At 46.0% G+C, this 21,564-nt stretch overlaps 1 protein-coding gene across 1 annotated transcript in view; it reads right to left on the reverse strand.

Annotated features, from left to right (window-relative positions):
* Positions 1–314: 314 nt before the first annotated feature.
* ELAVL1 (ELAV like RNA binding protein 1) overlaps positions 315–21,564 on the reverse strand; it is a 41,971-nt gene continuing 20,721 nt past the window's right edge. Inside the window, exons 3-6 of the mRNA XM_059695883.1 lie at positions 15,838–15,941; positions 14,082–14,235; positions 8,033–8,258; positions 315–5,178 (exon numbers count right to left, since the gene is read on the reverse strand). Coding sequence (XP_059551866.1) covers positions 4,854–5,178; positions 8,033–8,258; positions 14,082–14,235; positions 15,838–15,941 — 809 coding nt within the window. The 3' untranslated portion in view covers positions 315–4,853. The remainder of the gene's footprint in view (positions 5,179–8,032; positions 8,259–14,081; positions 14,236–15,837; positions 15,942–21,564) is intronic.

The raw sequence follows: 21,564 nt of genomic DNA on the forward strand, positions 1-21,564 counted from the left end.
GGCCTCTGAGTCTCTGAGGGGAGGGAACTGGCTTGCGTGTCCAGGGGAGGGGGCAAAATCTGTGTAGCAGAGGGTTGTGGGGGATCTGGTCACAGAGCACATCCTGGTGCCTTTCCCTCAATACCCCAAGCTGGCTGTCCGAGGGTCTCCTACCTCCTCACATGGGTCAAGGCCATCCCTGGCATATAGGGAGAGCTTGTATACAAGAGGGCAGCCCAAGTATAACTAGGAGGAAGTCACCTGCAACCCCAGCTGGCGCTTTGGCAGTGTTCACTGCTTATAAGTTACACACCATCACCCTACACCACCACATCTCAATGATCCCACTTCATTTATTACCAAAATATCACAGAATTCCAGTCATAGTTCACATACAGTGTTTAACACAAACCTGATACCTGTGGAAAGAACTAAGTATTTGGACAATCAAATGTTTGGAATCATATCCCAAACTGTTATCACTCCGTACTCCAAAAATACGCTTTGAGAGCTTTGGAAACTGAATTAAAATGTCTACACAGCTATGAACAATTGTTTAATAAAACTTTTTCATGTTTCCATTACATGTAAATATATCAATTTGGCATCTCTATAAAAACTCTGAAAATGGTGCAAAAGTTTCATTCTCTTTGAGAAAGCCATTGACAAAAAATATTCATACTTCACTAAAATTTTGAAAAATGGTCTTCTTTCAAAGCTTCTTTATTAATCTGAAATCTTCTGTATTATCAAAATCTAGGTTTGCTTTTTCCTCTTAAAACACTAAAGAACATTTATTCACAAGGATAAAAAGGGAAATAGGAAGATGGAAAACTGAGGGCTTTTTTCCCCCTTGAAAATTAATAATAATAATAATAATAATAATAATAATAAGCTAGTTACATAAGCATCCTCAAAATAACACAATGGGATTCATTTTATTGTTGACTTTGGACAGCAGTGTCATACTTTATTGAAAACAAACCCATGTAAAAACAAAGTTAAAATGAAAAATGGTATCTGAAAAATAAATTATTTTATATAAAACAAATCAGTAACTTAAAACACTAATATACAAAATGTCTACTCATCTACTGTACAACAAGGGGACCGGTCAGGAAAGTCCCCCTCCCCCAGAGCAAGTCACTATAAACAGAACATTACATGGTAACGAGGTGGTCCCAACCAATGGACAAGCTTTCTCTTCTGGGGGTAGGGGGAAGTGAAATATAGTCCTCTCAAAATCACTGCTCAGACCACTGGTTAGCCTAACATAGGTCCTGGTGGTGACTTACAAGTAAATTTTCTTTTTTTAAAAAACAACCAAGCAGAAAACTGAACTATGTCACCAAAAGGTTGTGGGAAAATATACAATACAATCATTAGAAGTCAGAGGCAAATCAAAAGGTTTAGAACCTTGAACCCCACTGAAGATCTGGGATTCAAGTTCTACTGCTATTGTAAGAAAGGGTCAATTATCAATGCCACTCAACACAAAGCACTTGCAACCGTAGTTGGTGGCTGGCCTGGAAATCTGATGAATGGGAGGGAAGTAGGTGCCTTAGGTCTTGGGAAGATGGGAAGAATTTCTGGTGGAGGACTGGGGTAGGGGGTGAGGGTGGGGCAGCTTATTCTTATTCTTTTTTATCCAACACAGGAAGGCTGCAATAAGTAGAGAGAAAAAAATCAGGCTGCATCAGATGTAAAATGGAACAGCTAGCTGGGTGATGCTAACTTTGATTTTCAAGCCCAACAGTGGACTCAGGTCAGTCAATGGCCCTACAATGGCCCTAGTTTGGAGGCCAACCAGAATACGTTATTGCCAATAACTTTCATAGGATTCTTCTACTTGTCTGATCCAGTAGGGACCGCTCAGTTGCCAGCTCAGAGGCACCAACTCCTGCAGCAGCCTGGTGCAGACCCCGGATGCTGGGTTTCTAGCATTAACACCAAGTGCAGACTCTCCAAGGTTAAGTCAGCTGCCTTTGGCAAGGGAAAAACTCACCTTCTGAACAAAGATGACAGACCAACCCAGCCCTACCTGCTGGTAAGAGGCATAGTGGCGCAGAAGATCATGGCCTAGCATATTCCACTGAAAAGCTCCAGAAGTCAAGGGTTAAAAATAAGAGAACTCAACTGGAACCAGGTCCACAAGTTGGGAGCTGTTTAGCAAACAGTTGTTAGGGTAGTTACACAGGACAAAAGAGAATTCAACCAAGGCTTCTTTGGTATTTATGTACCAAACCAAACTTGTGATAAATTAACTTTATCTACTCTTATTTTTCCCATCAAAATTCCCAAATAAGATCACTCATTTTGCAAAATACAAATATAAATAAAAATGTAAATTTTGAAAAATGGTTTCTTTTGGATTGTGACTTTTAAAAAATAAATCTTCCTTTTGCAAACAAGCCTAGAGATGTAACGAACTTCATAGACACGGGGCCAGCATCTGGTACCTGGATGGGAGTGACAATTGCTTTTCAGGAGGAATATGTCAAAAATAGAATCGTTCCACACACCTGTACATCAAAACTCCCAAAGAAACACATTGGGGTTTTTAGTTAGAAGGCTATTCAAAGAGGGGTGAGGTGACCATGTAACAGGAGAATTTTAATGACCTGAGAAACTCAACCTTCAAAGGCTCATATGTACTCTACATCTCCTCTTCATCTGACCTAACATCAGAACAATCAATCTGGTTCAAATAAAAGGGAGGGGAGGAAAGAAGTTGCGGTGCTGGGTGCCAGCCCACCATCATCTCGTTTGCATTTATATTATCCTTGTAATAAAATGAGCATGAGTGAGGGCTGACAGGAATGTGTGTCAAAGAGATTTAAGGGTTGGTTTTAGAATTGGGAATCTTATCTCTGAGAAAATGTTGGCCCAAGGTTGCACGACCCGAAAGGCTTATTTTTCCAGAAAAACATGCCAGTCCCAGGGTGAAGAACACTCTGGGGCAACAGAGCGGGGACAATCTCTATGTTTGGGGTTCTAGGAGGCACGCAAGCTGGCTTTGACTTAGGATCTGGGAAATTCTGCTGGAGGGAGGAGGCCCTCCATGGCAATTTATGAGACAAGGCCTCAAGGTATGAACTTGGCCTTGTATGGGAAAAGAACATGGCAACATCTTAAATTTGGGAGAATAATGCAAGCAGCTGGTAGCCCCTCACGAAAGTATGAGAGTAATAGCCTCAAAATTTTTTCATGGGCTTCTCAGAACACTGATCTTTTTTTTGGAGAAGGCTGTGCCCATCGGCCTTTCCCCTCCCCCACGTAAATAAATAAATAGACTAATAGATAAATAATGCTGCAATTCCATGATCTCAATAACTAAAAAACAGCCTATTATTACGTTTAGTCTTGTGTCAAAGTTAAAAACTGCTGGTACTAAGTTATTCTGTTTTTTATTCTCACTGTACACTAGATATTTATAAAAATCGGATCATGCTCCTTAGGAATTGCCCGGAGATCTAGTCCTGGCTACTTCGCAGGCCCTGTCAGATTCTCCCTACTGGCTCCCCATTTTAAAAACACACCATCTGTGACTGCACATTCCTATACGACAGATTTGTAAATGCTTTGTCTTGAGGCAAGTATTTGTTCCTTAAGCTCTTATATATCCTCCCTGAATGCTGGGCCGTCTGTATCTTGCCTAGCCAAAAAGAAAGAAAAGGTAAAATAAAAAACAAAACAAAATTTGAGCAAAACAAAATCAAATTTAATGGTCTTAAATGCAAAAGTAAAAACAAACAAAAAACACAAAAAAGCAAAAGAAAATTAACAGAACAACCCAAAATGTCAAAGCAATAATGAAGAGAACTTTTTTGAGGGTTAATCTTTAAAACTACAAATCAAAGGTTTTCTTTTTTTCGTTAATAGATAATTGGCAAGAAGTAAGTACTTTCCTGCTGAGTGTTCATATGAAAGCAAAGTTTCAAAACAAAATCCGACTAAAGTAGAAAAAAGTCTAGCACTCACAAGGGATATGAGAAATATAATGCTCAAATGTTCATGTTATTAAAAATAGAGCTATCTTATGCATTCGAGCTATGTTAAATGCTTTTGGAAACTGGAGAAATGGCTAGAACAACAATATCTGATGTGTGGGGCACTGTGCATGCAATGTGTGGACAGGAACTCAGAATGTCAGAGTAGCTACACATCTTCAGGAGTGCCTGGGGCTTAGATCTGATTCAGGAATATATGGAGTTTCCCTGAAACTCTTTGGTCCGTTCCCATTGACGTCTGGGCTTAGAAAACATTGTGTCCTCCTTTAGAGGGCCTGACCCAGCTTGTGGCCCTGTCCCCAGTGGTGGCCCTCGGCCACTGTCAGGACTACTTGGCAGAACCCAGGACTGAGTGACCAGAAGGTGGCAATGGGACCTGCTTGGGGAAGCAATTTCATGTCAACCAAAGCAGAAACTGCTTAAAATGTTGAAGCAGTTGAGAAAACGCACACTCAGCATCTGTCTAACATCTTTAGTTTAAAAACGAAAATTAAAAGGTCATTTTTTTATCCAGTTTGTGGAGACACCGAATGAAGTGGGTGTTAGACAGTCTTAGAAGTTAAAGCATGCTTCAGTTTCACCACCATCCCGAGGGACTGGTTAGTCAATGCAGTCTACTTAGATTTCTGTTTAATATATATTTTAAAGGAAATAACTTAAGAAACTTAAAGTTGGTCTAACATTGTGGGATTTCAAACATTTGAACATGTTGGTTGCATCTCAGAGTATAAAAACCTTTTCACTTCTCATTTAGACTAAGACAAACACTTGTGAAAATTGGCGCAAAATGAGTTGTACACTAACAAAAAAGTTTCAACTTCTTCACTCTGAATTATCTATTCCGTACAAAAAAGCATGAGTGAGTTATTTGTGGGACTTGTTGGTTTTGAAGGAAACCTGTAAGATTTTGTCCCCCAGGCGGTAGCCGTTCAGACTTGCTATGGCCATCGCGGCTTCTTCATAGTTTGTCATGGTCACAAAACCAAAGCCTTTGCACTTGTTGGTGTTGAAGTCGCGAATCACTTTCACATTGGTGACTGCGCCAAAGGGGCCAAACATCTGCCAGAGGATTCCCTCATCGGCATCTTGACCAAGGTTGTAGATGAAGATGCACCAGCCTGAAGACGCGTTTCCTGGGACATTGACACCAGAAAGCCCACTCATGTGATCTACACCCATAGGGGAGAACCTAGCAAACAGAGAGCACAGCATTCAGGTCAAGGTCAAGGTCAGTGTTGGCGAGCATGCCAACACTATTGGGGGAACAGGCGGGATTGGCTCAGGCCCTTCCCTCTCCCATCAGCCAGGGGTGGAGTTCTCAAGGCTGCCACACCCCACCAGTCACAAGCAAGATTTTTTTTTTTTAACTGAGAGGAATTCAATATGGTGGCAGAGGAAGGGAGTTGCCCCTGAGACACTTGTTGCCTGTGGAAGTTCAGAGCCTCAACTGATTTCACTCAGAATGATGGTCTGTTAGTGGCTGTCCAACCACTTCCTCCACTCTTCCCACTGTGTGTGTGTGGTTCCTGTTCGCCATTTCTGTGCTTCTCACATTTTAAATGATGAAAGCCTCTCCATATCCTCTGAGGTGCTCTTACACCCTCAAATTGCCCTGGAGGAAACGCTTTCCTCATACTGCATGTATGTCTTTTGGGGAGGCCTGTACTTTTTTCTTCTTTTTCTAAATTTTGTACCTTCCCCTGGTCATGACCTGCCATCTCTAAGGATCCACAACCAAGTGGTGTCCAGGTTACACATGCTCCGGTGAAGGGCCACTGCCGGCACAAGGGAACTCCTTCCCAAAGCTCTGGGTAACCTTCCGTTGCTGGCTCATAACATCCCAAAAGGGCCAGAGGCCATACTGCAGGGTCACTGAACTGTACCAAAAATGTGGAACATTTTGATGTAATTAAAAGTGACACTTTTAATTGCATCAAAACTAAGCCTTCTACCAATGTGTAGCCATTGCAATAAGCATTAAGGGAGATAATAAAGTTGTAACTGAAGCCATGTGGCCCTCTAGATGGTTCACAAATTAAAAAGTCATGGTTTCAGGTCAATTTAAAAAGATCTGACTGTGATACAATATCCGTGAAGCCACACCATGCAAATGGAGAAGTATTATATCTCCAAAATAAAATCGGGCTTCGAGCTGTGGGGCTGACAGAGAGGTAGGTGGGTGCCTTCAAGGGGCCATTAAACAAATTCACTTTTTCACAGACATGACCCCAGGCAGGGTGACCAGCCCCCGAGGTATAGGCCACTGATCCAAGGATTGTATTCAACACAGGTATGGAAGAATCCAGACACATTATTTGCCATGGCTTTGACTTCTCAAGAATAATTTTAAACAGCCTACATCAGAACACCCGAGTTGGTTACATGACTTGTGGCTTGTCAGTGATCTTGAGTCTGTTGGGATGACAGTGAGACCATAACAGCATTGAAATGGGGGTGAGAAAAGGCACCCAGCTGGTTCTCAATGAGAACTGGAAAGGGATTCCCACTTTTAAAAGGACCCCTTAAAAGGACCTACTTTTCTCCAAGTTTTATAGGTACCCAATATGGACATGACTTATTATAGTTAAACTTCTTATGTAGCTATTATACTACAAATAATCTGAAGAAATACTTCATTGCCTTTTATTGACATAATTCTCATTCTTATGAATTATTGTTAAGGTTTTTCTCCTGCCAATTGGAGCTGATTTCTTTCATCCTGACAGTCAGGAAACCCACCCCTAACTCCTTTCTCTTATGGCACAAAAGGAGAGCTGACTCTCCTTTCCCCAATATGGTAACAACAGAGGCACTTTCTTCTCTTCCGGGTCTTTCTCTTATTCTTATCTTAGTCTGCCTTCTGGTGGTAAATCTTTCCTCCTGTCTCTTCCACTCACTACTTCCTTCCATCTTTTTGCTTTGTTCCTCTGGCCATCATGTTCCTTTCCCGCCTAACCAGCTGTTTGGCTCCTCTGGTCTCCACTTTCTTTTCTACTTCTTGTTGCTGTGAGCAAGGCCCCCTTCTCCTCCTCCAGCCGTCCCTGGTTTTCCAGTTACCATAACTCAGTGAACACTGCCATCCACTCATCCTGATCAGTAGTGAGGTGATCTATGTTATCTGACTTCCACATTGGATTTACTTCCCTACTTGCTTCTGTCTGAAGGCACTTCCCCTGCCTTTGTCTAGTAACTAGGAGAGCCAGCTTTAGAACCTGACATGGTTGAGAACTTTGGACAGGGCTTTTCAACAGAAGGCATTTAGTATTTAGATATCAAAATAACTCCACAGGTATGTGAGAAAGGGTTGCTTTAGGCCTAATGACCAAATGTCTAAAACCTGTTTAAAAACTCAGGAAGGAGAACAGCTCTCACTGAACATACCTACAGCTGCATCCTTTTCTTACGGAGTTGAATGATACATATTTTTAGAGTATTTTCTTTTTTTTTTTTTAAATTGAATTTATTGGGGTGACACTGGTTCACAAAACCATACAGGTTTCAAGTGCACAACTCAATAAAAGATCATCTACACACTACATCCATGCGCCCATCATCCCAAGCAATGTCTCTTTCCTTCCTCATTTCCCCCTCGTTGCCCACCTACACCTAGCTCCCACCCCCCTTTCCCTCTGGCTATTACCACATAATTGTCTGTGTCTGTGTTATATATACATGGTTTTTTTGGAATGATCTTTTAAACTCACAGCTATACTCTCATCTCTCTAGAAACTATATACTGGAGTGCTATCACCTGCTCTCTCAGTACCTGTTTGGAACTGGCATCATCTTTTTAATTCTAATTAAAGACAACACTCAATTGGAAAGAGATGGCTTTCATACAGACACTTTTATAATGGAGGTGGGACATGGAGACATGAAATGATTCTGAGTACAACCTTCTGATGTGAGCAGCCTGGCATGCCCAGTGCTTCCCACTGTATGTGGTTACCCAGCAAGTGAGGCTCTAACAGCCTTCAAAGCACTGCCAGCCATGATGGGAAGAGACTGGGTAGGTAGATGAGAGCACTGCCCTCCTGACCCACCTGAATCTCTGTGCCTGGTGATGCACGGGGCCTCCAAACCGTCTAGCTGGCGAGTGGTACAGCTGGGAGAGCAGCGCCACATTTTTGTTCTGGTTGGGATTGGCTGCGAACTTCACTGTAATGGGTTCAGAGGAACCTGGGGGTTTATGACCATTGAAACTGGTAATTGCCTCTTCTGCTTCCGACCGTTTGTCAAACCGGATAAACGCAACCCCTCTGGACAAACCTTTTTAACAAACCAACAAAAATGGAGTTAGGGGGAAAAAATGCAAGGATTTTTTAAAACTGAAAAACAAAAATCAAGCAAGTCAGTCTACTGCGCTTCAAATTGGATGCTTACTTAATGAGATAGACAAAAATTAAACCTAAATATGCTCAAGCCACCTGGGTCAAGGTTTCATTATTCTGTGTGAAGTGAATTTGGAAATGCTAAACATGTTTAAATTAAGAATAAAGGGACAACACAGCCGGAGTGGTTCAGTTGGTTGAGCATGGTCCTGTGCACAGCAATGTTGCCGGTTCAATTCCTGGTGAGAACACATACCTGGGTTTCGAGTTCGAGCCCTCATCAAAATATATATGGAAAGCAGCTGATCGATGTCCCTCCCTCGCTCCCTCCCTCTCTTTCCTCCTCTCTTCCTCTTTCTAAGTACGTCCTTGGGTGAGGATAAAAAAAAGAAAAAAGAATGAAGGGGCATTTATAATCCAATTAAAAATAGTTCTATGATTATCTAAAAAAAAATGAATTAAAAAAACCCAACAATGACTAATAAAATATTAAGGTTTCAGACTTTCTTCTGAGTTATTCAGTGCCAAAAGGTATTTTGGTGACAGACAGCCACATTAGAAGCAATCACACCCCCTACCTCCCATCACTATTTTGACACTAGGTACCCACTGTGGTGTGGGTGCTAGATGGGCTGGGGTGGGAAGGCAACCAATTGGCAGGGCTGGGTCTGAGAAGTCTCCCCGGGCTCTGGACCCGCCTCCCCCCCCCCACCCCCCCGCCATGCCTGCCCTATCCTCCCAGTGTGCCTGAGGAGCAGTGGTGCCTCTGAGGGCCTATAGTGAATAAGGAGCAACCTGGCCGCATAGCCCGGACAGGCTTTTGCAGCCTGCTGCCTTTCTAGTGGGCCCAACAGAATCCCTGGTTACTAGGTGCCCAGCTCAGCCTTCTCCTTCATCGCAGAAGGGCGTGGAGTCCCAGTAACTAAACCTCACCCTAACAGCACTCTCCTGCTGCCATCAGCTCATTCACTACTTGAAAGTCCTGGGACCTCCTGTGGACCCCAATCTGCCCTCAGAATCAAGTGATGCCACTCACTCTTTCCCCCTAAACTGACCAGGCACACACAACAGTGCTGACAGTCCCCCATAGACCGCCTGGTAGGTTAAGAGACCCTGCCTTAGGCCTACTCCATACCTGGTCTTGTTCCCAGGAGCCCCTCATCTCTCCCTGCATGGGATGGGCCAGGGACCCCGTCGTGGCCTCCATCTGCCTCGAGGTGGGTATCTTCTCTTGCTACCTAGACTGAGGCCCCTGTAGGTAAGCTGAGTCCCTCAACAGAGCAGGAACGCGATACAGGACCAGGCTGCCTGAGATCTGCCCAACTGCTATAGGCAGTGTCTGGTCAGTTGGCATGAGTGTGAGACCTGAGCAAACCAGATAGCAGAGGGTTCAGCTGCCCCCAAACCCTGTCTATCCACATTCTGGGTCTGGGGGGATGATGAGGAGATCTTGGCCCTTGAAGAACTCAAGGAATGGGGTGGGGCTGGGGTGAGGGAATTTAGAGTCACAGAAGAGGCTGGCTCCTTCTCCTGAGAAGAAACAGGGTGTCAAAAACAAAACAAAAACATACACAGTGAAGGTTCGAGTGTAGTGGAGAGGTGACAGCAAGGGCCAGTCTGAGGGTGACATTGCTGGGCTGGAGTCACAGGTGTAACTGGTGGGATGGCTGTGGTCAATAGCCCTATCCTAGACACTCTCATATCACCTGCCATTCACAGGGCCACCAGCTAACTGAACACACCAGATGTCCCCCCGTTCAGCTCCCATGTTCCAGTACCTTTCCTTACCATTTCCCACAGGGTCCCTCCTACCAACTGCCTCCCCCATGGTGGGCATGGGGCATGAGTCTCCCTGGCTGGTCCTGAGGCCCTGGAGGGGCACAGAGAGACTCAGGCACATCAGATGACAAGTGTCACTGCAAGGCATGGTTGACACCTCTCTGTGTCTAGAATCCCATGTTGAGGCCTGACTTGGATGTGATACTGTGGGCCCCACTGAAGCACACGATGAATAGTCAGGGACCCTCAGGCCAAGGATTCTTTGTTTACAACTGTAACATATTGGGGACAACCCATGCTGGGTCTTAAAGCACACAACACTCCAACTAGGAAGCTCCCTGTCCCAGCTTACCCCTTTCCCCTGCACAGTGCCCTGGGAGATCATACAGAAGCTCCTAGCGGCCTGAAGGCTGCCCCCACGTTGGCTTCATGACTCTTTAAAATTCACACAGCCAGAGACACTCACTGAATTAGTGAGATCAGACCTAGCAATCACATGTATGCCCCAGGAAAATCTAGAACCTGAGCTTATTTTTTTTATTTCAGTTCAAAAGAACACCTGAAAGTATTGATTTATTCACTCTTAAAAGGCATGAATAATAGCTTAGACAGATGGAAACCTGAACAAAATCTAACTTTAGATAAATAACGCTGAGCTGGCAGGCTCCTATAGGAAGCTGCTTTCTGGGAGATGGTTTTATTCTATTTATAAAGACCTTAAGATCAAGCAGAGAGAGTGTGTATGCAAGTGGGATTTCCTGTTTGATTTTGTAAAATGACTTTCAAATGAAAATTTCCCGATGCAATGAACAAAACCCGAGAAAGAAAATGTTATTTAGTGCAAGAAAATGTTAATTCACTAATGTGATAAATCTACACTAGAGGGAAAAAATAGAGCTATCTTCAAAAAAATTCCCTCTAGTGTTTTTTATTTTATGTACTAGAGGCCTGGTGCACGATATTCATGCACTGTGTGTGTGTGTGTGTGTGTGTGTGTGTGTGTGTGTGTCCCTCAGCCCAGCCTACACCCTCTCCAATCTGGGATCCCTCTCACAATCCAGGATTACTGGCTCCCAACCGCTCGCCTGCCTGCCTGATCACCCCCTAACCACTCCCCTGCCAGCCTGATAGACGCCTAACTGTTCCCCTGATGGCCCGATTGCCCCTAACTGCCCTCCCCTGCAGGGCTGGTCACCCCTAACTGCCCCCCCCTGCAGGTCTGGTCACCCCTAACTGCCCTCCCCTGCAGGCCTGATCGCCTCCAAGTGCCCTCCCTTTCAGGCCTGGTCCCTCCCAACTGCCCTCCCCTGCTGGCCATCTTGTGTCCACATGGGGGCGGCCATCTTGTGTGTTGGAGTGATGGTCAATTTGCATATTACCTCATTATTAGATAGGATTTATTTTTTAAAAATGTAATTAAATCTTTATTGTTAAAAGTATTTCATATGTCCCCCCTTTTCCTCCACTGCCCCTTCCAACCTGCTCCCACCCCTGACCCAGGCCTTTACCACCCTATTGTCTGTGTCCATGGGTTATGCACATATGCATGCAAGTTCTTTGGTTGATCACTTCCCCCACCCCCACCTTCCCTCTGAGATTCCACAGTCTGTTCTATGCTATGTCTCTGGATCTATTTTGTTCATCAGTTTATTTTGATCATTATATCCTACATATGAGTGAGATCATGTGATACTTGTCTTTCTCTGACTGGCTTATTTCACTTAGCATAATACTCGCCAGGTCCCTCCATGCTGTCTCAAAGGGTAAGAGATCCTTCTTTTCTACTAGTGTTTTTTAGAATTAAGAGCAGAGACCAATAAATGGCACAATCTCCAAATGAGTAAATCATAAAGTTTACAATTAAAATGGATAAAGAAGCAAAGAAAAATTAAAAAATTAAGTTCTGTTAGCTCAGGATGTAAAGGTTTCTTAAGAGAGCTTCCTATTTCTTCAACACTAAAAAGCATATCACATGAAGTCAAACCTGTCTGCCATGCCGTTCTCTACCTCATTTCCTTGTGGGCTCCATGGGATCCCAGTAGAGGGGCCCTGGGTGGGTAGCCTCCACTAGAGCAAGGGGAAGAAGGGAGCCCTCAGCCCCTGGGGACTCACATTTTTGCTAATTCTAGCCCCAGGTCAGGAAGCAGGGCTGAGAGAGGGAGTCCAGGAGCCCCTCATCTCTCCCTTCCCTCCTGTCCTCTTGCAAGGACACCATAACAGAAAAGGTGTGGGGTGGGGGCCCCAGTTCCTTCCTTGAAGTAGCTGGCAGGGAGGCCTGAGGGAGAGTGAGGGTCTAGTACACCACCCTAAGGTCACAGCTGAGCCTGGGAGCAACCCTGAGGGGCCCCCAACACTAGGAGATAAAAGCCTTGCAGACAGAAAGGAGGCAAAATCCCCAGCAAAGGGCTGAGGGAGCTATCTACAGAAGTGAAACAAACGCTACATGGCCAGGGGTATGTTCTCAAGGTCGCTGGGCTCCAGAGAGCAAGGCCCCATTCAGCAGTGCTGGACAGAGATCAGCTGAGGCAAAGCAGTCATTGTGCAATCTAGAAAAGCAGGGCCATGGAAGCAGGAAGGTGGGTCCCCAGGCAGCCCATTCAGACACTCCTATGCAGGTGGAGCTGGGAATAAATACATGCACTGACCAGCTGACTGCATTGTTTTCTCTCAATGGGGGCTTTAGGAAACTAATCTGGTACAGGCCAGGGGGTTTTGTCCCAAATAAATGGAATCCTCACCCTATGCCCACCCCCTACCCTCCAGCAAAGGGTCAGAAGGGGTCACTCCAGCATACCCTGGTGTCTGTGCCAGACTAGGGATATACCCAGAGCTCCCATGAAACGCCAGTGACCTGAGCCTGCAGACTATACTCCACAAGCCACTTCTCCTCCTCAGGCCCCTGGAGCAATCAAGCTGCCCACTCCTCTCAAGGCCAGGCTCCAGCAGGCACCAATCTCAGCTTCCACAGTTGGGGCTAGAGAAAGGAGAGCAGGGGACAAGGCCAGATGCCCCAAAGCACACAGCTTGGGGGGAACGCGAAAAAATGTGTGTGACCCCACCTACCTGCTCTCCAGGGTTTGCTCTGCAAAGGGGAGGTCATCTCAGAGCTATGACTTCCTGTGCCCTAATTACCCAATATTAGTTTTAATACCACAGCCAAGGGAGTGGTGAATACTCTGTGTAGGAAGAACATAAAAACCAAATGGAGACAATTCTACTGGCTTCACTGAGCTCCGGAGGCAAGAAGCGTCCTTTTTAGTTTGTCAGCAGATTCCCACTCCTGGCAGGAACAGTTCTGAGGGGTCGAAAAGAAGGCATGGCCCAAGCTCTCTGCTCCCCAGCTGGAGGCATGCATAGGAATTGGCGAGGGATATCCTGATCCCAGTTCCCAGGCCAGCAGGGGATGAGAGCCACAGTCAGGGCCAGAACCCAGCTTCCTGCGAGTCTGTCTGCCCAAGGCTGATTCAGCAACGCCCAGAGCCCAAGCAGCTAATGTCCTGAACTGAGATGACCTGAGAGGGGCCAGGATAATCAGTGAGAAAATTCACTGCTGAGTTCTGTGGGCGGGGCATCTAAATCATCAGAAACAGTCACCCTTGTAGCTTTGGGACAGAAAGGCCTGGACCAAGAGTAAAGATGGTCACATCACACATTGTATGCCTGCAATAAGAATAGCAGCAAATCTTTGTAACCCATCCATAGGCCAGGCTGGGACATTTGGGTGCCTAAGGGAAGGTGTGTCTTGGTGCCACAATGTCTTGGTGTTTTCACCATAAAATGCCAGCCTGACTCAGGGGCTCTTTCATGCCACTTTATCTCCCCAGTCTCACAGAACAAATGCCAATGTCGTCTCATTTTGATTCTGTTTTCATTGGTGGAACAACTAATGACATTTAAAATCAAACATGATCTGTCTTCCCTAGAAAACCCAGCCCCTGGCCTAGAGGAAAACCTCACCGTGCATCCCAGGCCACCTCCGTACCTGTCGTCTGGTCCACAAGGACTCGGGAGTTGATGATTCGCCCGAATCGAGAGAACATGTCCTCCACATCCTTCTGGGTCATGGTCCTGGGGAGCCCGCTGATGTACAAGTTAGCGTCTTTGATGACCTCTGAGCTTGGGCGAGCATATGACACCTTGAAAATAAAACCACTTTCGGGGGTTAGGACAGGTGTGTGGCCAAAGCATCAAGGAAGGGTGTTAAATTTTGGGGTGAGAAAAAGCCAATCTATGGTGGGAGAACACGCAAACACTCATCACCTGAGGCAGCTCCCCATTGACCAGGCAATGAGCTGATAGCAGCATTTTCACATTTCAATGAAGGGAACATTATTCCTGTTTTATAAAGTAAGTAACTGAAGATCCACAATTTGTTGGTGGCAGAGCAGGGACTGAACCCTGTTACCTGGGCACTTACCAAGCAAGGCCTTATCCCTCTCTGGATGATGAGCTGGGCTGGGAACAAGACCTGCCTATGAGGAGTGGTGGGCAAGAAAGCTGGGTGCTGCTGGGAATGCAACATTCATCTGCCAATAGGCAAGCTCACCACAGGAGCCCAGATGGGGACGTGAGTGCTAGGGGAGCCCTGAGTTCCACACACAACTGTTCAATATTAAATGACTCTAGGCATTTTGGGCTTATGTTTTGCAAACTTGAAGAAAGCCTAAAAGGAACTTTTGTAGTGGCTTAGAGAAAATGGCATGTATGTACTAGAGGTGGTGAGAGGCTGCAGGGGCTGATATAAGAAAAGGTCTTTGATCCTTTCTTCAAAGAAAAGGTTACTGAAGAAAAAGTGACAGCTGTGTGGACCCTGCAGGCCACAAGGAGGGACCAAGGTCTCACTGGAAAAGGGCAGCTTGGAGGAAGGCTTCTGCCCACAAAGGGGCAATCTAGGGAAATGGGACTCAGTCACACCCAACATAGTCAGAACTGAGTGAGGAGGCTGAGAGACAGAGATGGAAGGGAAGGAAACAAGAGAACCGTGTGCTCCAGAAGGTGGGGAATGTGCAGAACTTTCTGAGGGTCACAAAATTGATGTGACGAGGAGCCTGAAACCATAACACAGGAGCAAATATGAACTCTTTTTTTTTTTTTAATTTCAAGTATAAACTCTTGTGTCACTGGGCAGCATGAGGGCATGGACAAAAGGTGTGTTCTTACCAGAATGCTCAGTCCTGCTAGGAAGGGCAGGAGTGTAGTTCTATGTGCCAAGAACACTCCCCTCCCAGCTCTATGAGGGCATGTTTGTCTGATTTGTTCAACATAGTAGGTGTTCAATAAACATGTGCTAAGTGAATGTCGAACGAAGTGGCTGTGATGGGGCTGGAAGGGCGACAATGCTGTGCCACTACAGTATGCCAGGAGTGGGGAAAGCAGGGCATGAAAATGGGGGTGCACAAGAATAGGAATGTCACAGCCAGACATGAGACAGGAAGGGGAGGCCTGGGCCGAGAAGGGGGCTCACCTCTCTACATGCTCTTCATGGGGAACCTCCTTTTACTGGTGGGGCGAGGATGCCATGAGCCACGGCATGAGGCCTGGAATGGTCACCACTCAACACACATGTGAGATGCCAATACCTCAATTTGGGGCAGTCAGGAGGCTCCCCAGAGGCCCTGGAAGAACCAGGTTTCTGAGATGCTAATGGTGCCTGTGACAGTGATGGTGAGGTAAGTCAGGTTTGGCACAGATTCCAGCTCAGGACAGGAATGAATGAGGTGGTGCTCACCACTCTTTACCTTAATGGTTTTGGACTGGAGCCGCAGGCCATTCAGTGTGTTTATTGCTTTCTCCGCGTCCTTTGCAGTCACATAGTTCACAAAGCCATAGCCCAAGCTGTGTCCTGTGGGAGAACATGTGCACACTGGTAAACCAACCAAGAGAGACCAAGAGGATGAAAAGGACTATGCCCTCCTATGTCTCGCTGGGCTCAAAAGAATAAGGTCAGAGAAAAGACAAAAAACACAGGAACCTTAAGAGCCAGGATCTGTAGGAAATGTGTTTATAATTTATATTAATGGTTTATTTATTACTGTTTTTTAATATATATTTTATTGATTTCACAGAGGAAGGGAGAGGGGAGAGATAGACAGAAACATCAATGATGAGAGATAATCATTGACTGGCTGCTTCCTGTGCAACCCTCACCAGGGATCAAGCCCACAACCCGGGCATGTGTCCTGACCAGGAATTGAACCATTACCTCCTGGTTCATAGGTTGATGCTTAACCACTGAGCCATGCTGGCCCGCCCGGCTATATTAATGGTTTATTTGGTACACTTCTTTGGCAAACTTATACATTTTCTGCAAAGAACAAATGTTACTTCTGTAATTTAAAAAAGTTATTTAAAATGAAAAACTGTGCTACTGACTACATCCTGGGGAACCCATCACTAAAGCAATGACAATGATTGGTCCCACTAGTGATGACTACTCTGTGGGGTTCTGAGGGGCCTGGGTCTGAGAAGGGGAGAAGGACGGTTACAGGCAGCAGATAGGTAGACAGGCATTTCTCTACCACTTCATACCCCAAAGCAGGGAAAGCTTGCTGGGCTCTGGTGCCACCCAGTGTCAGTTCTCTTACTTTCCCAAATCTGCAACCCAGTGGGAAGCACAGGGAGAAGACAGCACTTAGAGAAGTTCTAGCCCTGCTGGGCAGCCCCTGTGCCACCTTCACAGCCTTGGCCAAGCTTGCAGGGCCCCAAGAACCTGAGTTCTTTCCAAAGAGATCCAAGGTTACAGGTAATATGTTCCAGCTCTTTATGAAACTTTTAGAAGTGGGAGTGACCACCAATTGGATACCCACAAGGGACTCAGCATAGAAGGCGAGGCTCTGTGGGTTCCCAGGAAGCCAGAGAGGAGCAAAGGCTGAGGGTCAGAGGTGGAAGGAGCCTTACACCTTCACAACAGGGGGAGCAGGAGGATACGCAAGGAAGAGAACCACCAATGTGCCCACATCTGACCCATGCACATGCCACATTAGGGGGCACCCACTACACACAGGCACTGCCCTGAGCAAAAATAGAGCTGTGTGTAAGACCAAGGACCACCTTCACTGAGTTTTGTTCCATTCCTCCAGTTGGCAGAGGGTTACAATAAGCAGGTAAAAAATACAACCAGGGCGCCCGACTGGCCGGAGTGGCTCAGTTGATTGAACATCATCCTGTGCACCAAAAGGTTATGGGTTTGATTCCCGTTCAGGGTACCTACCTAGGTTGTGGGTTTGATTCCCAGTTGGGGAATATACAGAAGGCAACTGATCACCCGGTCAGCATGGCTCAATGGTTGAGCATCGACCTATGAACCAGGAGGTCACGGTTTGATTCCCGGTCAGGGCATATGCCTGGATTGTGGACTCAATCCCCAGCGTGGAATGTGCAGAAGGCAGCCGATCAATGATTCTGTCTCATCATTGATGTTTCTGTTTCTCCCTTTCCCTTCCTCTCTAAAATAAATAAAAATATATATATTTTAAAAAGCAACTGATCAATGTTTCTCTTTCTTTCCCTCCTTCCCTTCCTCTTTCTAAGCATGTCCTCAGGTGAGGATTAAAAAAATTAATAATGCCGAAACCGGTTTGGCTCAGTGGATAGAGCGTCGGCCTGCGGACTGAAAGGTCCCAGGTTCGATTCCGGTCAAGGGCATGTACCTGGGTTGCAGGCACATCCCCAGTAGGGGGTGTGCAGGAGGCAGCTGATCGATGTTTCTCTCTCATCGATGTTTCTAACTCTCTATCTCTCTCCCTTCCTTTCTATAAAAAATCAATAAAATATATTTAAAAAAAATTAATAAATGAAAAATACAACCAGGCCCTGAGCCACACAGAGATGGAGATCCACATTGCAGCTATGCTGACTCAACCTGAGATGCCAGAGGAACCCAGGCCCATTTCTGTGATGAGACTTGCAACCCAGAGGACAGCTTAACTCAGTTTTGCCACTTAAAAAAAAATAATTATTTTTAAATTTAAAGAAAAATTACAAAGATAACGTAGAATTCCCATATACCCCACACCCAGTTTCCCATTAGTAACAACTTATAGTAGAATGGATAGAACACTTGTTTACAAGTAATAAACCAGCAGTGATACATTATTTTTTAAAAACTATATTTGTATTGATTTCAGAGAGTGAGGATAGAGAGGGAGAGAGAGAGATAGAACCATCAATGATGAGAGAGAATCACTATCAGCTGCCTCCTGCATGCCCCCTACTGGGGATCGAGCCTGCAACCCTGGCATGTGCCTTTGACCAGAATCAAACCCGGGACCCTTCAGTTGGCAGGCTGATACTCTATCCACTGAGCCAAACCAGCCAGACGATACATTATTATTAACTGCAGTCCATATTTGATTTCCATAGTATTTGTCTTTCCCTAATGTTCTTTTCTGTTCCAGGATGCCATTCGGAATCCCCCGTAACATTTAGTTATCATGTCTCCTTAGGCTCCTCTTGGCTGAGACAATTTCTCAGACCTTCCTTGCTTGTGAAGACCTTGACAGTTTTGAGGAGGGCTGGTCAGGAACGTTGTAGAATCCCTCTCAATCTGGGCTTGTCAGATGCTTTTTCTCATGGTTAGGTTGGCATGATGGATTTTGGGGAGGAAGATCACATAGTGCAATGAATGTCCTTCTCATGATATCAGGGGTGCATGCTGTCAATGTGACTTATCACAGATGATGTTGACCTTCATCTCCCGGCAGAGCAGTCCGTTTGGCAGGATTCTTCTCCACTGTAAGGTCATCCCCCAACCCCAAACAATAGGCTTTGGAAGGAAGTCACGGCACAGCCCACACTTAGGGAATACCTTGTGGAATTCCACTCTGCCTCCTTCAGGGTAGAGTAGCTATAGAAATTATTTATACAGCACTTTCCTTTTTAAAGAAACAAAAACAAAATCTGACCTCCAGACCCATATTTTTAACAAAACCCCATGGACCTCAGAGACTCAGCTCCTGAGCCTGAACAGTGAGGACCCTGGAGAGGAGGGCTGTGGGGTCCAGGCCCATCTAGCAGGAGAGTCATAGCACAACTCAGAAAATTACAATCAGCTCCAGATCAGGGACTTAGGGTCCCTGCAAACATTCCAGACCACAAATGTGAGAGCTGAAGATGCAGAGGAGGTCTGTGGTAGATTCCCAACCAAACTCCAGCCTGCCTGGGATTTTTATGCCCAAACGCTTGCTCTTCAACCTCACTCTGTCAGTCTCTCACTGTAGCCAGGCCAAGAGTCTGTCCTTTCTGACCCAGCCTTGGACAGGCTCCTCCACTCCTCCCTGATCAGCAGCACCTGCACACTGGTTTCCTTGTCTTTCTGCTCCTCCCACAAGGCCAATTCCACCCAGTATCACCAGTCTTCTTCCCTACTGGTGCCTCAAGTGGTCTAAGCAATGCTGGAGAAACCAAACACCAGTGAAGACTCACCCAGGCCCTGTTCCTGTGTCTTCAACTACAACGGCTCCTCTCAGCATATAAACATGGGCCTTGCCCCACCTCAGTGCTTGGTGGCCCTGGCTGGCTCCCTAGAGTGGACACTGCTGACTGCAAGCACTACCCTTACCAAGGCTGTCCATGGCCCTTGGGTGCTGCCCATGGACAGTTTCAGGACCCAGCTCCCTGAGCTCTCAGCTTGAAGTGCCACCTCCTCCAGGATGTGACAACAGTGCCAAGTTTTCTTTCTCTCCAGCTGTCTCTCTTCAGGTTCTTCCTCTGCCAATTTCATCAAGATGGTCCCCAAGGCTCTGCCTTTGGTCCTTTATCTCCATCAGTCTTCCTGGGTGACCTCTCTGACCACCTGTGTGCCTGTACCTTCTAATGTCACCTAGGAAGTTGCACAGCCTTAGATGGCCACTGCCTCCCTTTCCTGTTCCTACACCCACTCCAGTTTTCCTGAATGAGTCCACCAATAATAACTGAGCACCTAGTATGTGCCAGATTCCAGGCCAGGTTGGCTGGGTGCGGTGGGGTTTTGATGATGATCAGAAAGGAGGAAGCTTCTACCTTTATAAAACTCATATCCCGGTGGGCAAATTGGACAACAAACCAGCAAGAAACAAACCACTGCATAGGTGCTAGGAGGAGAATCTTTCTGGTGGTGAGAGGCTGACAGGATGGGCCCTCAGTAGACAGGGTGAACAGGAGCACCCTTTGAAGAGGTAATATCTGAAGGAAGACCTCTGGATAGCTGAGGACAAGCATTCCAGACAGAAGAGCAAGTTCCAAGTCTCTGAGGTAGAGACAATGAGTATGTTCCAGGAAATGGGGGAATGGACCAGAGGTGGCTGCTAGTTGGAAAGCAGATGCAGTAGGTCAAGCTAGGATTCTGTGGAGTCTGTAAGCTTGAGCAGTATGCACCAGAGAGGGGGCAGCAGAAGGAAGACCCACAGAGAAGACCTGCAGATAGGCTGATGCCGGAGAGAGCTTCAGAGGAGCCTAAAGTGCCAGCACTCCTGGGATGGGCTGAGCCTTCTGGGGCCAGGTGGGGAGGGATCTCTGCATACCCATCCCCAGGGCTGGCTCTGTCCCCTCAATCTGTTCTACCCTCTGTGGTTGGCACCTGTGTGCAGCAAGAAGAAAGGCGGTGGAGGAACAAATGGGAGTCCCTGGCTTTCACCCAATTGATGATGCTGTAGAGCAGTGATGGCGAACCTATGACATGCGAACTCATTTTTTTGGTTGATTTTTCTTGGTTAAATGGCATTTAAATATATAAAATATCAAAAATATAAATCTTTGCCGAAACCGGTTTGGCTCAGCGGATAGAGCGTCGGCCTGCGGACTGAAAGGTCCCAGGTTCGATTCCGGTCAAGGGCATGTACCTTGGTTGCGGGCACATCCCCGGTGGGGAGTGTGCAGGAGGCAGCTGATCGATGTTTCTCTCTCATTGATGTTTCTAACTATCTCTCTCCCTTCCTCTCTGTAAAAGGTCAATAAAATATATTTAAAAAAAAAAAATATATATATATAAATCTTTGTTTTACTATGGTTGCAAATATCAAAAAATTTCTATATGTGACACGGCACCAGAGTTAAGTTAGGGTTTTTCAAAATGCTGACACGCCGAGCTCAAAAGGTTCGCCATCACTGCTGTAGAGCAAAGTGCTTAACACAGTGCTGAGCACCAACCTCCACTCTTACCTTCACCATGAACCAATCACTTTCATCTTTGGCTTCCCATTAGAATCACCAGGGAAGCTTCTAAAAGATGATCACTACCCAAGCCATATCCCAGAGCAATGAAATTGGAATGGGAGTGGAGTGGAGCAGGAGTGGGGTGGCTTCAGTAAGATTCCAACAAGCACAGGTTGAGAGCTGATGCTTGAAGTGCAGGTGGGGAGCCCCAGAGAGCAGGATTTCTCATGGTTATACAGAGGAATCCCAGGCACCTGGGGGAAGACCCTCACTTCCCAAACCAGTCTCTAAGTTACTGTTTCTCTAATAGGGTCCACAAGTCATGCAGGTAATGA

The sequence above is a fragment of the Myotis daubentonii genome, chromosome 5 (assembly GCF_963259705.1).
Source record: "Myotis daubentonii chromosome 5, mMyoDau2.1, whole genome shotgun sequence".
Classification (NCBI taxonomy): Eukaryota; Metazoa; Chordata; class Mammalia; order Chiroptera; family Vespertilionidae; genus Myotis; species Myotis daubentonii.